Below are 20,501 nucleotides of genomic sequence, written 5' to 3'. Positions count from 1 at the left end.
CCCTTCCAGTGGCTGTAAGATGTTTTTCCTTAACCCTCGACTCGCTGGTTAATAAGTTTGAGTTATTAGATACCTGGGCTGGAGGTGAAGGAAGCAGAGATACGAAGAATTCACCCAGCTCTCACTGTTTGGAATCCAGATAAAACATAGAGCATCCTTTTATTCATTGATTCGAAAAATCCTACTATGTGTCAGACATTGTTCTCAGTACTGGCGTTACAGAGGTAGACAAAACAGGCAAAACTCCCTGTCCTGTGGAGCTTACATAAGAGTGGAGAGGAGTGGGGTTTTTTGTCTGTTTTATTACGTGGTTCAAATTTTCAGCCTTATTAATGAACGACTTGTCTGCATTGTGGGATCTAGTGATTAGATGACCCACAAGCCTGCTGACTTACTAATAAAAGAATTCAGCTTACTGTCTTCTCCACTTGTAAATTGGGAATGGATACATATAGTAGATGTTAGGATAAAATGTAGTAATCCACATAAAACAGTCCATGGGTACCATGTATCAAGGGCTCAGTACTAGCTACCTGTTGCTTTATTGCTATGATTGCTGAATCATGTAGAAAGGGATTGCTGTCAATATATTAATATAAAATTTTAGCCCAGAGCTACCCGATGTAACTAGACACTTGCTTTGCTTCTGTGTCTCCTGAAATTCCACATGCTTTACTTGGGATGGCAGTATACATCCATTTCTGCGAAAGCTCTCTCTCCCTCCCTATTTCCCTCTCTTCTGGGAGGGGAACATACCTCATGCAGTAGTTTGTCCCAGCTCTTGCTCCCATAGATGTCTCGGCGGTGTAGCACCACATTTTACCTTTTTATTTTAGGGGTGAACCCTTTGATTCTTTCGTTCAAGAACACCCTTTCATTCTTTCTGCTGTATCCAGTTGGGACTGGGTCTGAGATCATGGGTAGGCAATTTAAACTTCTATGCTGATTCATTTCAATTAGGTTTTATAGTGATGAGTCTGCTAATGATAATTCTAAAAATGCAATATTAGAGGCGTGAAATATTCAAACTCTGTGGCACCAAAATACTAAGCACTGACTTAAGAGAAGGATGAAGACGTCATAGCAATGGAAACTGCTGATTTTCCCTCATTTACGTATGTAAAAGCCACGACCTTTGTATTCATTTCAAAGTTCTGACAGAAAAATAATTCATCAGTTTTTCTTTGCTTTTATTCATTTTATCTGTCTTTTCTTCTTTTCTGCGAGCAAGGTTTTAATTCCTCAAGCACTTAGCACTTCTGCTCTGACACTTATAACTGCGTCACTTTTGTTAAGTTTTATTGTTTTTGAAATGACAGATGCTTTTTTCACTTATTGTAAGGATGAAGGAGGAAAGAGTTGATGTCAGATATGCTGATTACCTTTAAAATTGACATTCCCCTATTTTTGAACTGCCTTTCTCTTTATGATGAATTTTGGTATTTTGAACCCTTTATACTACAGCTGAAAATGTGCATTTTGTGATAAATCCTTGTTCCATTCTGGTGAGTCCCCATTATAAATAACTGAAAATAAATAATGGGTTATTTTCTTGTCATCCAGCTAAAGAGGAAAATTTTAAATGGTGTTCGGAAGAACTGAATTTAGAATACAGGAGTTCTGGCATCTATAAAATTCTGACTGCATGAGCAAGTGTATCTTTTCAGTGGATCACTTCTCTCCCCAGCTCTGAAATAGTTTTGCTTGCCATAACTAATCGCATTTTAGTGATATTGAGAAAAATATTTAGGGAAAGTATGTAATTCTATAGGATTCCTAGAAGCTCTAGGAATATTTTTGCTTTTAGAAAAGTTATATAAGACGGTCATTATCGACAAAATCTCAGCAGTGTTATTTGAGTTCCTGACTATTAGCTTTATTTATTCTTGGAATGACAAGGCTACTCCTCAAGTCTGAGATCCCTACCATTTACTTGAAGACTAGGTAGACACTCCTTTCAAATTGTCCAGTGTGCTCTGGCACCAGAATAGATTCTAGTTAGGCATACTACATTAAAAATATGTATATATAGCATGTCTTCCTCCATACCTGGGGATATTTCATCTTAGAATCATGCAAGTATGTGATTTCCCATGTGGTCTGTAAAGAGATGGGTACATTGAGTTCTAAGTGTGGAAGGAGAAAATTGGGCAGAAAGCTAGCAGGTAACTCCATTGCTAGCTGTGGCATATGGGCTTTCAGGAGATTAAAAAAAAGACAGAGCATAATGTCTAGAGAAAACATACATGTCTGTGTGATTTGGGGAGTGTTAAACTAGGGAAGAAACAGAGCCATCATCAGAAGATATGATGGGACAGTTTCTGTAGAAAATTAGCTGGCCTGTGCATGAGAGGAAAAGATAATGGCCCAATGGATGGGCGAGTGTGGATCTCTCATATGGGAAGTAATTGCTTAGATTCAGTGAACCTAGTCTAGAATTCTGGTCGGGCCATCACTACAGGAACACAAGGTATTGGAAAGAGCTCTGACCACTAGGTTAAATGTCTGTGTTTTTGACCCAGCTCTGCCACTGTGGGATCTTGTCCAAATCACTGAACATGCTGACTTCAGATTTCTTTTCAGCTTAGTGGTTCTCTGAGCATTTGCATATTTTTATTTTATTCTATTTTGCACCTAACTGATGATGTCTCTCAATATATGGGTAAATCATGCTTAGACTCTCACTAGAATGAGGTTGAAGATATCAAGTGGTTATTAGCCTGCGTAGGTTATGGTGGTGAGGCCATGTAAAATTCTGGGGCTAGTGTCACCAGAGTGTCAAACCCAAACTAGCCTCTGCTTTGTCAGAGCCTTGACTTATTTGCTAAGGTAGCAGCAGGGCCATTGGCCCTGCTCTCCATGGGATTTATTTTCGTCAGAAAATTCTCTTTACCTAATTTGTTTATGCAAGAAATTGGGCTGATTATGTGACAAAGCTACTTATCAGGTTTTCCATTCCATCCACATTGCCGACAGGCTGGTGTTTGTATTTCACCAAGACCGTGCCCAGGTTAAGCTTTAGAGAAAAACTTGGTAGGATTGTCTTACTCAGCTAGAAATGCTCTCTGTTACTTTTGGTGGGTGAGGATGTGTTGAACGCACATGCATTGATTTTAGTTGTGATGCAGTGGAAGGTTCTCTGAATATTCTGTTTCCCAAAATCTTTTATGCTTGCAATAGCAACACCAAATAGGTAGATGGTAAAGCTTATCTTGCCAAAGACAAGATTGCTAAGATGATGATGAAGATTTTGAGGATACCATTTATTGAATACCTATGCAGATGAAGTACTAAACTGGGAAGCTTACTTCCACAGAGCTAGTATGTATAGGTATGTGTCATCAATATAGCAGAGAAAATTTCATAAAGCAGAATGTTAGTTTTCTCTCTTGGACTGTCTACTCTGCATTGGCTCTTTTGGTGTGCATAATGCTGGTTTGTTTAATTTTGATTTACATCAAGTTCAGAAGGAAAAAAAAATAGCACATTTTTGCGTGAAGTTGCATTTGTTGGCCTGCATATCTTGTCATCCATAGAAGTATGTGGTAGAGGCTCAATAAGAACTTGTTATTAAAATGAAGAATTAAAACATGGACACAAAGCTTTTCTTCTTTATATGTTTCTATTGAGATCAGACCTCCCTTAAATTCACAGCCATCACAGGCTGTTCTTATACCAAAGCATTGACATCAGTTCGATCCATTGCTGGGATTCTGCTAAATGCTAATCTAAAGAGTTCATGTTTGTGTCAAGTTTGCTACAATAGTTATAGAAAAAAAGACAGTTATCTTCTATACACATGAACTGCTCTATGTTTATACACTGACAGATTACAGCTTAGACAAGAATATTCATGTAAAATATTTCTAATCCTTAAAACCCTAGTATGCAAATTCCTTTTCTCAGATGCCCTCCTAGGCCTTCCTCCGAAATGGTGCTGTGATCATTTTGGCAGGAATGGCTCAGGAATCTTAAGGAATGCCTTGTTCTGTAAGATTTGGTTAAAGGGTTTAATTAGAAGGTAGAGCCCCTAGTTGAGTATACACATGTATTGAAGAATAAAAATTTCCTTGGGAAATTAAATTTATGTGACATTATCTCTTTGATGTTTTTCATCGCCTTGGGAATTTTCGTAACTGCTAAAGATTTTAGTCTATACACGCTATTCATGCCATGTTGCTTTTGTTTCTGAAGAGATTACATTCCAATTACTTTTTGGATTTTTTACTTATTTATTTGTTTTACTCTTGTTAATCTTAATCGGACAAGTTCTCAATATTTTTAAAACTTTAGCAAAATAAATGTTTTGAGAACGGGATGTCCCTTTGGCTTACATGGTGTTGCAGTATTTGAATGCCTTGTAAAGCATATTGGCAAATCATGAATATATGGTTTACATTTGCAGAACTGCGACCAGCCAACAAAGAATGGACAGTGCAAAGGAGAAACACTTAAAATGTTCAAATAAGTAAACCTTCTTGATTGTGTTCTTTCATCATAAAATACCTATGCTCTTTGGGGTAAGGTTAGTCATCTCTCATGTTAATTTTTAGTATAAATACTTAAAGAAAGTGACTAAGAGAGTGACCTTCCCAACTTGCTAATAGAATCCAATTTTAATTTTCCAGTTTAGATATCCCCCAAGAACTAAATCACTCTTGACTCTGGAATTTGAATCAAATCTTGATCTTTCTTCCCCAATAGCCCATGATTATTATTAATATATATAATACACATACATAATTAAGATACACTCATTTTGTTGGTGGTGAGTCAGGCAGAATATTTGATGTCTTGCATTGGACCCTTCTCTTTTCTCCACTTTTGTCTCTAGTCTCCACAATCCTACATTCTACCATGTTCAACTTTAAAATAAGCTAAGGAAATGAGAAACCACATATATACAATGTGAAAACGTCATTATTTTCCTCATTGTAAATGGCTGTCAGAATTTAAGTCAATTTACTATAGCTTGTTTTATGAGTCTTTCCTTGCCTTTGCTAATTCCTATCCCTAAAAGTAGGGCTAAAGTAACATTTCTACAGAAAGAACTACAGTGACTTACATTTTGTGCATCTGAACATAGTCTCTTCTTTCTCCCTCCAACTATAACAATTGAAATTTGACCATATATTTATTAACCAAATGTTGGAGAAATGGTGCTTGTTAAAAATAGCTTGGTTCTTAATGGAATGGGAAACATTGGAATCAATTAAGATGAAATGGCAGTGGAAGAGTCAGGTTAATTTGGCTAACAGAGAGCTGGAGTAGGATTGGTTTGCTGGCACTGCTTTCCTAGCAAAGAGAACAATTTTAATCAGTTACAAAAATATTTGTGATCCATATGTTCCTCTCTGCTCATTCCCATATGCCCATATTCTCTTTTATCTTGGTAGATGATGACTTTATGATTCAGGCAGGCAAGAATAATACCTCGCTGACTTTCGAGCTCAGTGCTATTTCAAAACGTGTCCTGGTAATTACGCACACACACATCTCCAGGCTGTTCGCACTTTGAGTTGGTTACGTACTGTGTGAAGATCAGTTTGGTCTTTCTTTATCTTGATGGAAAGAATTATATCACACACCCTCCCATTGGGTCTGGAATAATGCATCTAAGGCTTCAATTTGAAAAGTCCTTGCCATTCGCCTACTGGAGTTTTAAATTCCACTGTACAAATAAAAAAGGGGGTGTGGTGATCGTTGATAACTTCATTCGGTTTGGGAAAAAAGAAAACAGAATTCACAAAAGCACTTGGCAAATGCATCCAGCACTGGAACCTCTCATAGAACAAATTAGATAAGGGGCTGGTTGTTTAGATCAATTTTAAGGCATAGTATCTTCTATTTAATATTGAGCATTAGTTATAGTAGCCGAGGAGAACCTAGTATAATTGAAAAATCAAAATTACTGTGGATTTAGTCATCAGTTTTTGTCCTAAATGCATGTTTGCTTATCTCCCAATAGCTATGCAATTCCTGGTAATAAAGGGAACATTTTAAGAGCTAAATTATCCACCTTGAGAGAATATGAATAAAACCAGAAATTATTGACTGTATAAGGGATCACATTTTCAACAGTTGTTTTCCTCTTGCACAACAAATGTCTTTGTAACCCAATATGTTGTTAATATAGCCTCAGTAAAATCCTGTGAAGAACCAGCTGTGCTCATTTAAACTTGGGGGTGGGTGGAGGGACGAGGGAGGGCAAGGCAGAGAGCGTTTCTTAACTTTCAGACAAAGTAATGGGATGTGTTTAGTTTTTCACCAACAAGTATATGATGGAAGAGGTGCACACACAGACTGCTGGATTTAGCAGGTGTGCACCAAAGTAGAGTTGCCACGAAGGCAGAGAGCTGCAGCTTGCTTTTGGCAAATGCTACTAGGCACCCGTTATTGTGTTTGCTTTCGAGCTGTCTTCACGGCTGTTCCTGTAGGAGTTGTGAGAAAAAGACAGTGCACATTATAGCATGGATTGTTTTCAACAGGCTCTAAGTTTATAAATCTGTTGACTCCCTCTGACAGTGTTTCTTTGCTGTCAAACAGAATGCCCAGCTGGTGATGGCAATCCTGATGGGGAGGGAGGGATAGTGGAAAGGCTACACTCACCAAGCAGCAGGAATACTAGGAATTCTTTCCAAAATGTAAGTGAAAAGAGCTTTTTCCGCCATGCCGTTATGAAAGTTTTCTTTCCTTTTCCTTTTGTCTTTCATTTTTTTTAACTTTTATGGATAACGCCTCATTAAATCAAAACCTTTAAATATACTTCATTAACATAGCGTTCATAAAAAATAAAAGGAGTCACAGAAACAGCATTAAGTTTAATGTATTAATATCTAACCAAGACAAAGGCTTTGGTTAAAAAAAGAGGCAAGACTTTTGCTCATAGGTGATCTTGATTCTCATTGAAGCAAACACACAAGCTTGTTTTTTTTTTTATTTTTTTTTTCAATACAAAGTGTGAGATTTCACTAAAAAAGGTTAAAATTGAAGTGAGTAATCTTCGGTGCATAATGCAATTGTTAATTTTAGCTCCTTGCGTGGGTGTCGTTCTGACTTGAACAGCCGGCTGTAGCCTTCATTAGAGAAGAAGCAGGCAGCTTGAGACAGGTGGAGCGGATCAAGCTGTGAACGTGATTTGCTGGAAGCTGGTCATTAGTGTTAGAAATCCAGTCTTATTTATTTGGTCCTTCGCCCTGCCATGATTCTTGCCATTATTATTGACTTGTCATCTTTTTTCAGGTGGACGATGATGTGTCCCAGTGTGTAAGGGCGTCGCATGGAGATGGGCGTTCTGCACTGTTGATGGGGACATGGGACTCCAGTTGCCGCTGATCGCTTGTGTGGATTTTCCCGGAGTAGAACGACAGAAGCTGCTAGGAAGTCTCCGAGACCTGCAGCAGGAATTCTGTGCTGAAGGTAAAGGTCTCGTTGTCTGGTTATTGTCTCCTCTGTATTTTTGTGGTTGATATAACTGTGCCTATTTGCATAGAACAGTTCATCGAACGTACCCAAAATAAACAGGATCCGTGTCAAGGATTCACTGGGCTTACAGTTGAGGAAAATTAGAGCTCAGTGTGTTCACTGCATGTTAAATCTGGTCACAATCTGTTTTTTATTGAAATGCCCTGAAAAAATTGCTAGGGCAACAGAAGTCCCCTCTCCTCCTCCTACCCAATACATTGAGAAACAAGTTGTTTGCCATGGAGAAACAGAACTTTTTAATTTAGGTTGTCACGCACATATTGAGTATCACGGAAATTAGAGAAATCTGTCAGAATGCACTGGATGAAATATCCTAACCCCCCCCAAAACCTAAAAGAATTGTGCATTAGTCACTTGCATACTCAAACAACTGTGCTTTAGGAAAACTTTTCCTTTTAAATTCCCATAATCCTTTGCTAAATGAGTCTACTTTTTTTAAAAAAAGATATTAGATAACATCTGTTCTGTCATGGTAGGTTTTAGCAAATTTGCAGCAAAAATTGCTGGGTTTTAGATTTTTCTCATGCCTCCTATTCCAGTTGGAAATAAAATTACTGAGTTCGTAAATGCTAATTAAACTCTTTCAAAGAAGCATATCAAAACAGTGATTTGCCCAATAATAATTACCACTGTAATCACTGGGACTAGGACATTCATTGCTTGGGAATTTTTATGAAAGGACTATAGACTATAGTCCCTTCCTTCCTTCCTTCCTTCCTTCCTTCCTGCCTGCCTGCCTGCCTGCCTGCCTGCCTGCCTGCCTGCCTTCCTGCCTTCCTCTTTTCCTTCCTCCCTCCCTCCCTTCCATCCTTCTTTCCTTCCTTCCTTCTCTTCTCTTACTTTCTTTCTCACATCTTACAAAATGAGGAGGAAGTAAATGCTAAATTATTCATGAGCCTTCCTTGACAGCACATCAGAAGGAGAAGTGTCAGGGTTTTTATGGTGGTAGAGAGAAATAATAATAACAGGCTTTAACTTTGAAAAGCCATCTCCAGTGTCTGTACAGTAGTCTATTGCGAGCCCGCAGTAGTGGAGCTCACTTGCATAGTTTCTTTAGAGCTGCCTGCCAAAGACTTCCTTCCTTCCGGAGGATCTGGGTAGCACCAACCCCTGACAGGAGCTTAGGAGATGGCTTATGGTTTTCATAATGTCGCTGTAGGTCTGAAGCTTGAAATATTGACCCTGAAAGGTTTATTGCCAAATTTAGATCCCATATTTATTACTGAGTTATTAGCTCTTCGATTGATTTTTGCCCCTTGTGGAGTATACTGTATTCTTTATACCTAGGAAAGTGTGTCTCTGGTTAAACATGCAAATAATTTCGAGTGATCTTAGGAGAGCTGGAAAATGCCCATACCACCTCTTGACTCAGAAGTTAGGGGTCATCTGTTCAGAAGTTGGAGGAATATTTTTTTCTTCTTCCTCTATGCAGTGGGGCAGAGACTAGTGGATGTGTGAGAATTAGTCACCTCCACTTAAGATGCATTGATCCATTTTCATGGCAAGGTGTATTCTCAAGTGTGTACGTGGAGAGGGTGTGGGGTGGGTTGGCCACACTGCTTCCTGCGTGCGCCTGGGGCCTTGGGTTGGGTTTGGCTTTACTCCCTGGTGCCTGAAGTTGGCAGGGCAGAGTTGCTCATTTGGATCTGAACATATAGGGAGAAGCAAAGTATCTCAAAAAGAACAGTAAAGCCAGCGGACCCCCCCCCCCCCCCCACTGACTTTATTTTCTGACGTCTTGACCTTCCAGGGCATCACACCTCCTTATTTTAATTTGTGTCTGGGAGAATGTCTGAGCAAGGGGACCTGAATCCAGCCATCGCGGAGGAAGGAGGGACTGAGCAGGAGACGAACGCTCCGGAGAATGGCATCGTCAAGTCGGAAAGTCTGGATGAAGAGGAGAAGCTGGAGCTGCAGGTGAGTCTAGAGCATCCCAGTTCTCACCCCAGCCAGTGCAATCCCCACCCTTCGTTTTGAGACTTCAGAGTCGGTTTTGAGTCGTTATTTTTGAAGAATTTGGGTTAATGAATAGGAAATCCTGCCTCCTTTATTAGTTACCTCTTTTTTTTTTCCTGACTGACCCATGCACTAAAAAGCCTTTTGAAATAAAAAATATATCCAAAGAAAGTATTTAATTCCAGAGTCCGCACGCAGCCTCCCAGGACTGATTTTCAGGCCACCTCGAGGTGCACGGAAGGCTTCTTGACAGCATCTTTAGACTGGCTGAGCTTTTAAAATGCTCCTCCGTGGAAAAGCGGAAGATCCAGCTCAGGGTAGTCTTAAGGAAATCCCCAGACGTGAGCTCCATCGATGTTCATGGGTGTGCTAAGGTTCGATTCTTACTAACAGGCCTGAGCGCTAGATATCCCCGTCAGAGAGAGACAGAGAGGAAAGGGTAAGAAAGAACGGTGGGACTGAAAAGCGTGGCGATTAAATACGCCAGGATTTATAAGAAAAAGAATTTTGGTAGTGGCAGGACAAACTGCCCTTGCAAAGAGCCTCAGGGTTGGATTTTCTTTGAGCAAAACCACGAAGGGATAGTTACTTCTTTTTAGGTGTATATAAGTTAGGCAAAGGCACCTAATGACCTAATGGCCAAAAGCCTTCCAAGGCCAGCTTTTCTCCTCCAAACAGCTGTTGCAAGGACGGAGAACTAAGTTAAATGGTCAAAAGTTGTGGAGAGCTGGGAAAGGAGGAGCACTCTCTAGTGGCGACACTGCCTGGCTGCTCTCTCTTGTTGGTTTCTCCTCACTGCCTGACACTTTTTACATCTCTTTCTCTCTCCCTCTGGTGGTGGTTGGTGTACTGTGTGTTTTATTATTATTGTTTTGTTTTGTTTTGTTTCTAACATACAGAGGCGGCTGGCGGCTCAAAACCAAGAGAGAAGAAAATCCAAGGTAGGCCTCTCGAGATTCTATGTATACCTGGCAGCATGGATATAAATTGCATACTTCACATTGGAGTAAAGGGGTTTGCCAACAATTCAAATGGTTGTGTGCAGATATCATGGTGAATCCGGCTGTACCTTAAAAGCTATCAGCTTTTCAGGGGTTGTGCTCAAGTGTATCTTTCTCTCTTTGTATGCTTTTTAGTTAGAGAATTTGTGGTACGGTGTCGCTGAGAATGTTTATTTCGATTCCGTTTTCACACTTGGAGATTGACAGTGCTTTCCAAGAGACCTAGCCACTTTCTTTTGTTTTCATTTTTAATACCACGGAGGGTAAACCGTTTAGTCTCCCCATTTGATTTTTGCCTCGAAGTAAACAAGTACTTGGTATTTATTTCACATCCTTCATCCTTTGAAGTATATTCTCAGTCAGATCTCCTCCAAACTTAGTTTTAAGCAGTCAGTAAATTGTTGTCGTTTTTTTCTCCTTCCCTTTTCATGAAACGGCAGCAATCCATGCTCCCTCCGTTTCTTCCCAATGCGATGAGCACAGTTGGCTGAAAGTGCTCCTTCATTCCATCCGTTCACATGCCCCCTGCCTTCCTCTCTGTCTGCCCAGGGGTCTGAGGCTGTAAGCCAGAGTAGGTGGCCCCGGGCGACAGCCTGAGAGCTCTGCTTTCGCAGTCTGATTGGGGAATCTGGTGTGAATGTGGAGATGCTTTCGTGGCGTGTGTGTTTTCTTTATTTTCTTGTGCTCTCCTTTTCTTTCCCCCTCCCAGTCAGGAGCAGGAAAAGGGAAACTGACTCGCAGCCTTGCAGTCTGTGAGGAGTCCTCAGCCAGGCCAGGTGGCGAGAGTCTCCAGGACCAGGTATAAGCCCTGTCGTTACTGTAATTGCATGAACGGGACCCACCTTGGTGTGCATGAGTGCCAGCTTGGTATGACACAGTGTTTTGGGGGAGAACCAAAAAATAATGGAAGAGGAGAAAGAGTTTTCTGGCTTCATCCCCTCATGTTTAAGAGACGGACTAACATAGTTTTACAGTTTGTCACCGAGTATTACGTTTGCTTTTTTTCCAGACCCTCTGAAAACTGCAAATGGAAAGGAATTCAAAAGAATTTAGATTAAAGCTTAAATAAAAAGTAAGCACGGCAGTGCTGTATTTCCTCAAAGGCTCTCTCTTGATGAGGCTGAACCAAATAGAGCCCTAAGCATCCTGTCTCTCCTCAGTGGAGATGTCTTACCTCGCAGCTCCCCGAGATACACATGCCTATAAGAAACACGACCTTGGCTCTTAGGATAATAAATAATAAATAAGGTGCATGGGACTTTGGAGGAATGCTTTTGATGGCCTTTGGGAGCGATTTCTCAATACTGCAAAAATTGTCCAGAAATGAATTTGGGTTGATGGTGAACTTAAGTTAGTAATAGTAAGTAATGTATCGCTGCATATCCTTACCCTGGTTTTTGCCCCTTAGAGTCAAATAATTTGGCTCTAAATATTCAAACTCCAACAAAATTCTTCCATGACAAAATGGGCAATCTCATGTCCTATGTATTTATTATCTTTGTTTGCCTTTCAGGCATCATATTAGCTTTTATAAAAATAGTCATGCAGCTGAAATGTCCTCTATTTTGTCAGAGGCTCGGAGCAGTCGAGACAAAAACAAAATGAATTACCTGAACCCAGGGGAGAGAAAATTGATTGAGATTAGTTTTGTTTTGTTGTGTTGTGCTTGTCTCCTTTTACTTCAATTAAAATACTCTACATTCTCCTCATTAATACAGAGAGCATTGAGAGCACTTTCTAGAAAAGGACCAAAAACAAATTCCTTATAGATTTTGTCCTAATTGTTTTTTTTTTTTTTTTTGCTAGCCTCGTTTTCTTAACCTGCCACTCATGTCATAAGACACAGACAAGCTATCTCTCAGCTGCCATCACTATGTTTCAAACACAGGCTTTATTTTACGTGGGCTCTGAGAAGTGTGTGGCTTTTCTTCAGCATTTTATTTGTGCTTCTATTTTTAATGGAGACTGAAACGGGGGAATAATGTGAATATCACAGCTTGTATTATTAAATGCTGACTGATGGCTTGTAATGTACTGCACACAATAGATGTCAACCCTGCAGACCCTGGCACAGACCCTGGCAGAAGTAATGCCCCACTTGTCTCCCACCCCTAATGCCAGGCAGAGGAGGACAACATTTATAGACCGAATCTGCTTTTATTTGTCCCATTTGCCAAGGTACCAGGAGGAAATTTTTTTAAGAGGATCATCTGTGTCTTAGGACCTGTCCTGGACCTAAGTCTAGTTTCTCCATGCAATTGGTGCAGAGAAATAAGATGCAAACGGTGCTTTGTTCCTGCTGGTTCCAAGCTCAGAAACCAAGACTAGCTTTGTGGGAGATACTTAAGAGCCGGCAAGCTTCTCTGTAGACTGGCTGAGGGGTGGTGGGAGTAGGAGTCTGATAGAAAACAACCCAGGCATACACATAAGCAGGTGGCTGTGCAACTCTCTTAGAGAATAAAGAAGCAGACCTTTGAGTTTACATGCAATGCCTTCATTAGGTACCACCGGCATTAACACAATGAGGGCAACTGAATCCCAGAGAACACTGGCAAAAGTATTCAGTATATCGATTGTACTGCTTCCCCAACATTTGTATATTCCCAGTATTTGGAAAACTGCCTTCATTTTCCTGCGTGGGGAAAAATCTTGCTACCTGTATTACTTGACCTCAGAGCCATACCTGATGGTTCAGTCTGTCCTTAAGTTAAAGGAGTTTTGCTTTTCTAATGTTATCCTATTTGCCTCTCGGTGTATGACTGCAACTTGAATCATTCTTTCACTGTTGTTGGATATAAACTTATCCTGTACCACTGTATTTATTAACACTTGTATTTTATTATTGAGCATATCAATAAAAATATTAAAAAATAACAGATTGTTTTTTACCAACTCTATAGCACTTTTGTGTGTTCTTTCCACACCATGATGTGTAACTATGTATAGAAAAGATAGTTTTCCGGATATGGTATTTGTCAACACATCGCCACAGTTTGTGCATTTTTGCAGATGATGTCTTGTAGCTTCTGCTCTCGCATTTATAATGAATTTCCAAACCTCTTTGATTTTAGATTCAACCCTACAGAGACTGAATGGTTCAATTAGTTGTGAAGAGACAGTGAGCCTACTTTCATGGCCTGAGTACCCCCAGTTTCCCCTCGTGATCAACTGTAGAACTGATTTCTCCTCATCCCCTTCCATCTCTCCTGAGCCAGAAATAATGTGCCAGGTGTTTCCTGAGCATGTAGAAGCAACTCATAACCCTATAACCTGCCCAAAGGGGTGTAGATTAAGACTTCTCAGTCCCAAATCATGTGAAAAGGGCCCCTCTAACCAAACGACACTCCCTTTTACCTACTTTGTGTCTGTCCATCCCCAGTATCAACTGTGGATGTCAGGGAACCTGGCTAAGATCAATATTTAGCATGAGGAAGGATTTCATGCCATCCTCTGCATCGTGCATTTTTCCAGCCGTGGTGGCTTTTGATTCCAGCCAGGAGTGCCACTTGGAGCCCCTGCCTAAAATGAAACTTGGCTCAGAATTCCAGACTGGCCCTAACGGAGAAGGTACAGCTGTCAGTTTAGTCACGTGGCGAGTAAGCATTAGTTTAGTTTTCAGCGAGCGACACGATTAGTCATTGGGACTTTTTTTCCCTACATCATAAATTTTAATGTCAGTAGTTTTCCCATCAAGTGAACTCTTATGTAAGAACAGGTGGGTTTAAGTTGGCTAATTTGTCAGTGATGATCACAGCACAGAGTTTTTAATAAAACTAAAAAAGATTTGGCTCATTCTTCTTCAAAACAGTGAGCATACTATCACCACATGCTTGATCGATGGTAGTTTTTAGTGCGAAACAAATATAAAAATGGATCCAGCCCCCATACTGGAAATGATCAATCTTATAATGACCATTGGTTTTAAAGAACCTTACATTTCAGAAAATATTGTACTTCCTACAGTTCCTAAAAGGCAAAGCAAACCTCTTATACTTTTTAATGTAACATTTTTTTGTGATCTATGTATCTTAAAGAAAAGACAATTAAAAAAGAAAATTTGCTATAAAAAAGGCAAAGCATTTTGTAATCCATGTATTATAAGGCTTTCTTAATGACATTTGTAAAGAACTATGAGAATAATCCATACCTAGAATTCCTGCAATATTATATGGTTTGGTTTTTCATAGTATTAGAAGACATTGTTGATATGGTTTATTATAAATTGGCTACTGTGGCCTTTATTTATGTCTGTTTTATCTGTAATTATGATTCATAATAGCTGTCTGTCTTTGTTTGTGCCAGTTTCTCCTTACAAGGAATTATAGAAAAGAACTGCAGACTTTTTTTTTTTTTGAGACATTACAGTGGCTGTGATGCAAGCTTACTGATAAATGAATTTCCTAAGTGTTTAAAAATAAACCTGTAGAGAAAAACAAGAGTTGTGATCTACCGGAATTTAACTTGCTAAAAGTTAATATTCATGAGGAAAAGTTTTAGTACTAAATATTTCTCATGACCTCCCATTGACTTCTGAAGTAGAATTTGCCTTAAAGGGCAATTAGTTTTCTGACAGGTTTAATTTTTTGCCATTTAAGTAAGAAAAAAATACCTTCACCTGGCTTTCATTTTCCTGTACTTAATAACCTCTATGCAAAATGGAAACCAGTCAGATTATTAAATTTGGCCCTAAATTATTATATTTTTTCCCCAACAGGAATCAATTCATTTACAGCTTTCCAGTTTTCCCAGCCTGCAAGAGGATGATAAATCTAGGAAAGATGACTCTGAAAGAGAAAAAGAAAAGGATAAAAACAAAGATAAAACCTCTGAAAAACCCAAGATCAGAATGTTATCAAAAGGTGAATGTGAAAATGTTTCCTTAATTTACTCAGTTTGGGCACCTAGGTAGTCAACAGCATACATTCTAGATTTCACGTGAATTTCCCTCCCACCAAACTCTTTGCATATAATTTTATATGTGCGTGTATGTGTGTGTGTAAGAGATGTGACCTTGGTTCTCTTTCTGTTGATGTTGTCATTTGTGTAGCCCAAGAGGTTTCTTTTTAGGGCCACTTATTTCCTTGAATTCACACGTGGATCTCCTGTTTCCAATTGACAAGGCCACACAGAAGACTGAATACAGTTCTGGTCTTAATTCAGGTTTATTAGTTCAGCTAACTTGGAGGGATGAACAGTTTTATATCTTCACTTTCATACTTAAGTTCATCTAGATGATGAACAATTCTCAGTGGGTAAGAGACATGGTCCCCAAAGTTTAGTGGGAATGCAGAGTTAGCATTTTATCTGGCACAGATGAATTTGGTTTCTGCATTGATAGTTTGTCACACAATGTCTCAATTAAAAAGAAATAGTGACCTCTACTTCAATAAAATGTTTGCCAAAATCACAAATATCAACTCTTCTAAAACTCCAAGCCTGCAATCCAGAAGACTTTTCAAATTGTTGTCCTACATATAATTAATTGTACAAAACAAAACTAAGTATTTATTCAGTTGGAATGAGGAATGCCATGAATAAACGAGCTTGCAGTAGACTTTTTAAAAAAATTAATTGAGAAGGACTAGGGCCACCGATTGACTTAGGAATGGTGACTGCTTCTAATATTACGCTCCACGTCTATTGCAAAGGTTGTCTCTGCCACTGAATATCTAAAACTCAAAATACAAACTCAAGGGTAAAGAAGTTCAGATTCCCAGAATGGTTTTAGAAATTAAGCTTCCACCAGCATCAGAAGGTGATATGAAAGGCCTGGCAATGTTCGGTGCCCATCCTGTTGCTTATTCTTGCGACTAGATATTCTCGTAGCAGATCTTTGATTTTTTTTGCTGTGATTCCATGGAATCGCCAGCTCCTGAGCTCTCTGTGTGGGTTGGGAGCGTCAGGTGTAGGGCGTGTCCCTGGGGATTTATGGCACAGGGTGGACTCAGCACGGTGACTCCACCTGCTCCCCACCCTTCCCCACTGTGCCCCCTCCCCTCCGACAATGGGATTGAACCTTCCCACTCTCAGACTCTACTGGGTGCTCTCCTTCCCTGAATCTACTTTTCATTCTGAAGTTATGCTGCCAGCGTGCTAGTTTGGAAACATGTATCTTTCGTACTAATAGCTTCACCTAACATTTACCTAAGCAGGAAGGAAAGAGGGAAAATTGGGAAGCCTCCCCTCCCCCTCTCCCTATCGTCCTTCCTCACAACTCCCTCCTCCTGTGTATTTCAGATTGCAGTCAAGAATATACGGATTCTACAGGCATAGACTTACACGAGTTTCTGATTAACACATTAAAGAATAATTCCAGGTAAATTCTTCAATAAGTCTCTTACTTTTGGAAAGGCCAGACAGACTATTAGAATCAAAGGTGTTAATCCAAACAAGGTGGTTGTAAAATGCAAACCCCTCCCCCAGGTTATATGCTGTCACCTGTGTTTTCTCTTAATAGTTTGCGAGTTAAGTGTTTACAGATAGTCTTAATTCCTGGATAGTTACTCTAATGAATGAATTATAGTTTTCCTGCTCTGCTTTCCAGGTCTCTCTCTCTCTCTCTCTCTCTCTCTCACACACACACACACACAAATGCTGATTAAGGGGGAAATAGAGAATAAGAATTAGTAATGTTAAGTAAACCAATTAAGTTTGAATGCAGCTAGTTTTCCAATCTACAGTCAATACTTGGGCCTTGTTTTGTTGCCGTTTCGTATTAATTAAAAATATGCTAATTATTTGATGTGTTTTATAGGTCTGATACTTTGCATGTCATAATTAACATTGACACTAAAAATGTTTTGATGTTATGAAATACTTACCAAATGAGGGAAACAATAATCATATAGAGAATGGAATAATATGCAAATGGACGACATATTTGAGAGAGGAGTTAGACATCTTGATATTTATTTTGCAGGGACAGGATGATACTCTTGAAAATGGAGCAGGAAATTATTGATTTCATTGGTGACAACAGGTATGTTAAATTGCAGTGCTGGTTAATTCACACGATGTGTCTTGGTTTGGTATTTGGGGTTAATTATACATTCCAGAATGAACCAGGGATAGATAAAACATTGTTTGATTTGTTTCTTGATTTGTTAAATGTAGATGCTATTAGAGTTAGGAGTCATATGCTGATGGGAATTGTTCCTTGGACCATGTGAGCTCCTGCTTGTTAAATTCCTGACAAAATGGCTATAAACAGGGGGCCACTGATTAGCATAGAGTAGCTGTAACAAGAATCGACCCTTTTCATTTTTATTATAGTTTTTTAATGGGCTCCAGCTGGCTGCAGTCAGTTATGCCTGGAAATAATTGTGCTGCTTTCAGTGCAAACAGTGTAATGACACATCTCCAGATAGGCATCTGCAATCACGTATAATGCCCTATCATTTGTCCTTTGCCTGCTACGTTGATAAGGTACCATGGGCTAACATAAAATACTTTCCAAAAGACATTAAGTTCTCTTTGGCAAGAGAAAATATGCAACTCTGAAACAAAGATACTTATCGTGGCTTAATCAATAAATCTAAAATAAGTGGAAAATTTGCTTGGAAATGAGGACACTAAGTGATGCCAGAGCTGAAACAGGCTTAGCAGTTTGGATGGAAGAGAAACAGTTTTCGCGTGTGTACCTGCAGAACATTCTGCAAGCCAGAAACTGAAATGCTGAATTCACTTTTTCTTGCATTTGGTTCCAGTAATCATTATAAAAAGTTCCCTCAGATGTCATCATATCAGAGGATGCTTGTCCATCGGGTGGCAGCTTACTTTGGGCTGGATCACAATGTGGATCAAACTGGGAAGTCTGTGATCATTAACAAAACCAGCAGTACCAGAATGTAAGCCCCATTATTGCATTTGTTTAGCACTTTCTTTTTCTCTTATGGATTCATTTGTAAGAACACTGTATAAAATTCATAGTACGTGACATTTAAAATGTGAAATGTTATTTATCTCTTGCTCTTATTGGCTGTCGTGTAGCATTTATCTATAGAAGATTATCTGAGGACCCAGGAGCATTTATAAAATTCAGACAATAAAGCAGATAAATTCCCTGATTTTTGCACAGCTCCAGAAACATAATTTTCCTTCCTCCTTCAGTACTCCATGTAATTACATGTAAAGGCATGGTAAATTTTATATCAAAATAGAAATCAAATATAAAATAATAGGCATTTTTAGAATAACGATGATATACACAGAATACTTGTCTTTTTCTTTCTCAATTTCTGGTTTGTACACAACTATCTTATTGTACTTTCCGGAGTAAAGAAAGTTCTAAATCTGGAGACAGAAATCCTGCCCCTAAGATCCAGTTCTTCTACTTACTGGCTGTGTGACTCGAAGCCAGTCATTTAAAGTCATCTCAGTTGTTTCATCTCTAAAATGAGTGTTGGGAAAGATGCCCTCTAAGTTCTAGCTCTAAAAAGAGGATGGCAAGGGTTGTTTTTTTTTTTTTTTTGATCTTGAAAATAATTGTTGGCTTCTCTCTCAATATCTTTTCATTGTCTCAGTGAGCCACCAGAAGGGGAATAAAAATTAAAAAGTCCTTGGCTTTGGAAACTTTGAACTGCCCCTCTTGAACCCAAGGTTCTTTTGAGTAAGGTGCAAGTCAATTTTACAGCAAATGCATGCCCCAATGTAAAGCATCCTCTTTGAACCTTTGTGTATTACAAGCTCTTCTTTCAGTGTGTGTTCGGTAAGTTGTGTAAACTGAGGGTCTTCAGGAATGCTTGGTTAGTGAAGGGAGCTTTTGTGTCGAGCAGAGCAGCCCAGGTGAAACACTGTTCTCTGTTCACCAGAGTTTGGGACCTCTGGGGATGGAGAGGAAGCTTTCTCTACTCAAGGCTCAGTCTGTGCTTAGGAGAGCCAGAGTGAAAGAGTGGAGAGAGCGCAAACTGGTACACCCGGGACCCAGCTTGGCTATTATCTCAGGGTCACTATGCATTTCACATCTCTGGGCTTGAGATTATTTACTTATCTTTGGGACAGTGTGAAGTGGGTAACATTTAAAGGCTCTTGTAGCTTAAAAAATTATTAGGTTCTGTGATTGTCTTCTACTGGGACAGCAAAACACATTTTAAAACCTGTAAACTTTCCACTTTATCATTTTGTTGTCACAGGTGACTCCTATTATGAACAGGAGTAGGGATTTAAGGTCACTGTCCTTTAATCCTTTACATCTTCCCTCCCCCACCAAATATGTTTGTGTGGTTTTGTTTGTTTTCATTCTGCATTCTGGTTTCTCTTGTGGCTTTCAGATACCCTAATGCAGGAACATTCTGACTGCAAAATAGACAACAATTGACCACCTTAAAATTTCCTATTCTCTTGGTCTCCAAGAGCATAGCAAGAATTGAAAAGCTCACAGGAAAGGTAGACTAAGTTGATACAGTTTGAATAGGTAGGGATAGTGGATTTATCTGACTTGGCAATCCTGTAGCCATGAATATTAGTACACATTTTGGAGACCTGTTTCCTTGTAGAAAAGATCTTGAGAAAAAAAATGAGCATTGGTGTAAAACTCTCAATAAAGTTTGAGTGATGGTTCTAAACTTGCTTGATCTGAAAGGGCTGCCACTGGCTATATATGGTTATTTAAAAAAATTTTAACTGTATAAAACTCAGTTCCTCTGTCATGCTAGCCACATTAAAAATGTGCCTATTGGACAGAATATATATAGATCATTCCCACCATTCCAGAAAGTTCTGTTGGCCAGTTCTGCTCTAAATTTTTGTGATTCCCCCAAGTTCCCAAATACCACTAGAACCTGTAATTTCACCCTTCAAACTTTTATATTCTGTCAAATAGCTATTATATTATTAGACTTCTTCACTTCCGGGAGAGCATAAGGTTTTTTTCACCTAACCGTTTTTTTTTCAGATAGACTCCACAGGTTATTCCTTTAAGGAGAGTAGAAAGTGAATATATACAAAGAACTTTTTTTTTTCCCATTGTATTTGCTATAGGATTGCCAAGGTTAACCTTAGCCTCATTCCTTGTTTTCACATATCACCCTTTAGCTCCACTCTATGACTCTAATCATACCT

The 20,501-nt window shown here is 39.2% G+C and overlaps 1 protein-coding gene across 50 annotated transcripts in view; it reads left to right on the top strand.

Moving 5' to 3' along the window:
• Positions 1-20,501, top strand: part of ARPP21 (cAMP regulated phosphoprotein 21) — a 156,669-nt gene that overhangs the window by 35,252 nt on the left and 100,916 nt on the right. For 41 of the 50 annotated variants that reach the window (XM_058290709.1, XM_058290701.1, XM_058290717.1 and 38 more), the window contains exons 2-9: positions 7,243-7,419; positions 9,236-9,402; positions 10,341-10,382; positions 11,152-11,241; positions 15,157-15,301; positions 16,680-16,758; positions 17,362-17,421; positions 18,149-18,289. In XM_058290709.1, the coding sequence (XP_058146692.1) occupies positions 9,274-9,402; positions 10,341-10,382; positions 11,152-11,241; positions 15,157-15,301; positions 16,680-16,758; positions 17,362-17,421; positions 18,149-18,289 (686 nt within the window). In that variant the 5' untranslated portion in view covers positions 7,243-7,419; positions 9,236-9,273. Of the gene's footprint in view, positions 1-7,080; positions 7,161-7,242; positions 7,420-9,235; positions 9,403-10,340; positions 10,383-11,151; positions 11,242-15,156; positions 15,302-16,679; positions 16,759-17,361; positions 17,422-18,148; positions 18,290-20,501 lie in introns of those variants that run through there. The other 9 variants (XM_058290728.2, XM_058290706.2, XM_058290720.2 and 6 more) reach the window with 4 other exon arrangements.

The sequence above is a fragment of the Dasypus novemcinctus genome, chromosome 31, assembly GCF_030445035.2.
Source record: "Dasypus novemcinctus isolate mDasNov1 chromosome 31, mDasNov1.1.hap2, whole genome shotgun sequence".
Classification (NCBI taxonomy): Eukaryota; Metazoa; Chordata; class Mammalia; order Cingulata; family Dasypodidae; genus Dasypus; species Dasypus novemcinctus.
This window is presented reverse-complemented; position numbering and strand designations above follow the sequence as displayed.